We start from the raw sequence: 4,350 nt of genomic DNA, 5'->3' as shown, positions 1-4,350 counted from the left end.
TTTAATTCTGTGGTAAATTGTTAGGATGTTGAGGTATTGTATTGTATTGTTGAGGATTGTTTGTGGAATGGTCATTAATGACATTCAAAGTTTTCAATAGAAGCTAAAGCATGCTTGCTTATAAAAAGTGTTCCACTGCATCTCCATGTTCTCTAGATGGGATCCAAGGTCAGTGGTTCCATCTAGTGGAAATATATTGTAAAGACATCAAGTCTAATAGATTTTAGTTTCCTTTGAATTAAACTGACCAATATCTGTGTTGGCTATGTTGTTGGTTATAATAATTGGTAAGTATACAGATATTGGGATACTGGTAAGGGTATTTACTATTTAGATTCAGAACCAGGTGAGTAGAGGTAGATTCAATATCTTTAATATATTAACTTCAGTGAGCTTGTAGATCAGCTATGTGGAAATATTTTAAGAACTCTTGACAGATTTTATGTACCCGTCACATCACCTTTTCCAACTGGAGGTTCTTGGCCAAATACATATGGGTTTGGGGTACCTGGGGTTCATTGACATGGAAATGTTTGAGAACCACTATAGCTGCCATATGAGGGGCCCATAGAGGAATGACGTTAGTGTTTATTGGACCATTGAGTAATAATTGATAGAAATAGCATTCTGTGAGATGACGAAGTTATGCTGTTTTTTTGGTTTGGTGTCCTGTCCTAGGGTATTCAAATGTGTAATTTTGGCAAACTTGGTTCAGTGTTGTGATTTGCACAAGTGACTTCTGTTTGGAGACATGTGCTCAATCAATCAAGATGAATCTGAGTGCTTTATTATTAATTATTTTCAGCCTCGTTTCAGCTGACGTGTGTGACTCTTGTTTCAGAAACACAACTGTTTGTCATGTTTGTGAGCGTCCCTCACTGCAGTGAAGAGGCAGTGGAGTGTCCTGTGACTCTGACTCACATCTGCAACAGGTCCTTTTCTACAAATACAACTGTAGAAAATGCAGGACAAGCAGACTGGAGAAGTTCAACTCAATATTTTAAATAACCAACAAAGGTATCCCCAAACAACAGGGCTGACAAACTCAACTGGTAATACATTGGTTCACACTACACTGCCACTGACACTAAAAAGGCCAAACGGAAAAATTATCTTCAAAACAAGCAGGCATATATAGACAAAATTCTAACTAGACACAGGTGAACTCAAACCACAATCAACATAGGCTGGGGCAAACTGGACACAGCTAACTAGGGTTAACAATAATTAGGTGACAAAACAGACTGGTAACTAGATATAGGGAAACAGGAAGCACAACAAAAAATAAGATACACAAGAAAGAAACACCTGGGGAATTAACAGAACTCAGACCTAGACACAGAATATACAAACACAGAGCTACAGAACTAAACAAGTACATGTAAATCAGGTGCTGGAAGTCATGATTCAAAGTTGACTGAGGGCTAAAACTCAACTGTAGAATTACCATCAAAATAATACCAATACCATCCATTTTAACTGGCTGGGTTAACAAATAACTTCTGCTTTGTTCGCATTTTCTGCAACAAGAAGTCAACTCTCTTTTTTTCTTGCTGTTTGAAGAAGGATCCAGACACTTTAGTGCGTATTCGCCTGGCGTAGACCTCCAGAAACACCAAGCAGTAGCTCATCAACCATAGAAAACCCAGCAGGAGTCTCACACCCAGGTGTGGCGGTGACATTGGGTTGGACATCGTGACATCACAGAGAGACAGCTCAGGGCTGAAGGTCAATTTATAATCCCGGTGGAAGTTTGTCAGCTCCTGTTTCCCACACCATTCTGGCGCAATGGGATGGAAGATACAAGTCACTGGCATAAACCACTCGGCCTATCAGAACAAAAGACATGATGGCACATGAAGAACACTGGAATGGTACTTTGTCAATGTATCTAAACTCAATGTCCTGCATGTATGAATCAGATCAGTCAGATGTATAAAAGATTATGATTTATCAGAGAATTAGAAAATCAGAGATTCAGATTAATCAGAGATTCAGATGAATCAGATGAATCAGATGAATCAGATGAATCAGAGAATCAGATGAATCAGAGTCAGAGAATCAGATGAAACAGAGAATTGGATGAATCATCAGCATGCAATCTGTCGTCTCACCTTAAAGTTGACACTGATTCCTGCAGAGGTCGGTGGGAAATCCAAAAGCCAGGAAACACTAATCTGAACGATGTAATACACAACATGATCCAAGGCAATTATGAGGCTGATCGCAAGGAAATATAGAGTTACCACAGCAAGTGAAATGACACACACGGAACATTCGTCACTTGTTATTTTACAACTCGTCAAACAAGTATTATTGGCTGATTTCTGGGTTGTACCATCACTACATTTTTGCAATAGATCTTTTGAAAGGTTGGCGTTATCAAAACGCACTGATGTCAAATAAGATTTTAAGTAGCGCGCTGACTCGATGATTAGAAGAAAAACAAAAATGGCTGCTAGGATGCGGTTGGACAGCAACTTGTAATCATTTAAGAAACTTCTGGCATGTGAAACATTCATCTCTATCTGCCCACTTATATCCTTAAACAACCTTGTGACCTCTGACACGTCAATATGTGTGAACTCATCAAACTTCTTCAAGTTAGTGACGATGTTCAACTCTCCCTGTGTCTGTTTCACTTTGATGGCCGCGTCCACGAGGTCCTTCTTCGCTCTGGCCAGAGGGTCGGTCGAGTTCAACAGAGTCCTCACAAACCCCTCCGAGCTGCACTTCAGAACGTGTGCGACGGCCCCGACGTTCACCGCGATGTTCGGGATGACGTTCAGCACCAGGACCATCACGGCCGCGGAGATGATGAGTTTGCGTCCCTGCGCGGTGCAGACGGTCGGCAGCATCAGGGCGAGGACGCAGCGCAGCGGGTGACAGAGGAACGTGCACAGGAACGTGCACGCGCCGTAGACGCCAGCGGTCCTGACGGACATCTCGTGGTCGTATCTCAGGGTGTTCCACAGCCAGTGGTACAGGAGGCCGCCCGTCACCACGGCGACCATGAGACACAGGGACAGCAGGGTGAGGACCTGTCTGCCCCCTGCTGGCCGGGGAGTGGAGTAAACATCCCAGAGGTGAAACACGGTGGACTGTAGGACCTCTCTGATGCAAGGAGGACCCTTCCTGGGAACAAAGTGGAAGAAGGCTGCCCTGTAAATTCTTCCTGAGTATTCATTTAACTAGAGAGTGTATCGCAGTGGCGTCAACTCTGGGGGTGCACAGGAGCAGAAGAACCCACTGGCAAAATAATAATACAACACAACGGCTCTTTTAAGAGCTAATAGCAGCCAGCCGCAGCGCAAATATGCGTGGCTGCACCCACTGCCGTTATAGGAACCTTCCGATAATAAATGTAACCAGATTTACCCGTAAATGTCTGTTTGGTTGCATTTACTGTACAGACACGATAATAAGTAATTGATCCGAATGATTTAGACACATTCAGCAACGGCTCCAGAATAATTTTTACTGTGGTGACTATAGGGGGGGGGGGACTGGCCATTTAGAACGGGCTAATGAATGGTTTACAATAGAAGTTGGGTTTGTCATGTCAATTGGGTTTGTGGGGAGGGGAGGCTAAAGCCTCCAACAGAGGGAGCTAAATCCCCCCCTTTCCTAGCCATCCCCTGGAGCCATCCCCTAGCGGCCTAGCCTGACATGAAATGCCCGTCTTTTACTTTCTTTACAGAGTGTTATTTGATTTTATGCTTTGATGAAGAACTACAGTAAAATGTTGATGTAACTGGCCAGTGGCCATGTCAGAATAGATACATTGATAAATGAACACTGAAGATTCTACTGTATATTCATGTTTCATTTGTATTATGAAAATAAAAGAATCATTATGTTCATCCACACTTTTGAGACATGAATAGGCCATTTACATCAATAATGGAACAATGGAAAGCTTTTATATAACCAATATTGTTCCATTATTATCTTTAACATAATACAAATTGTATTACACCTACACGGAAAAATATGAATCAGGATGTCAGGATATCATGAGACAAAGTCTCAAAATAAGAAATTGTATTAATATTTCTTACCTGAGAGTGTTGACAGAGTTTAGAGACTTAATGAAATTCATTCTGTTTTCAGGGTTTAGATGAGCATGTACGTATGTTCTAGATTCTCTAGAATATGGACGCTCAGGCTAAAAGGGAAGTATAGCTGAACAGTCATATGGATATTTGTGGAAGGCCACTGTGTTCCCACGTGGAAATTCATATTGTCATGTCATGACACACAAACAATCATATGGACAGGCATGACACATTTACATAAGTTTGGTTGATGAAGGTAACGTTAGTGGTTGTTAAATAGGGAACTGTGAAT

General features: G+C 41.8%; 1 protein-coding gene across 1 annotated transcript; it reads right to left on the bottom strand.

The window, feature by feature from the left end:
* Positions 1 to 1,475: 1,475 nt before the first annotated feature.
* On the bottom strand, positions 1,476 to 4,102 carry ocstamp (osteoclast stimulatory transmembrane protein; the record flags this gene model as incomplete). Its single annotated transcript, XM_083769836.1, has 3 exons — positions 1,476 to 1,829; positions 2,115 to 3,135; positions 4,062 to 4,102. 3 exons carry the CDS (start codon positions 4,100 to 4,102, stop codon positions 1,476 to 1,478), a joined length of 1,416 nt encoding a protein of 471 aa, XP_083625962.1.
* Positions 4,103 to 4,350: the final 248 nt, after the last annotated feature.

Source organism: Protomyctophum parallelum (assembly GCF_964188405.1).
Source record: "Protomyctophum parallelum genome assembly, chromosome: 7".
Lineage (NCBI taxonomy): Eukaryota > Metazoa > Chordata > Actinopteri > Myctophiformes > Myctophidae > Protomyctophum > Protomyctophum parallelum.
The sequence above is the reverse complement of the archived record's forward strand: the minus strand, read 5'-3'. Positions and strand labels throughout refer to the sequence as shown.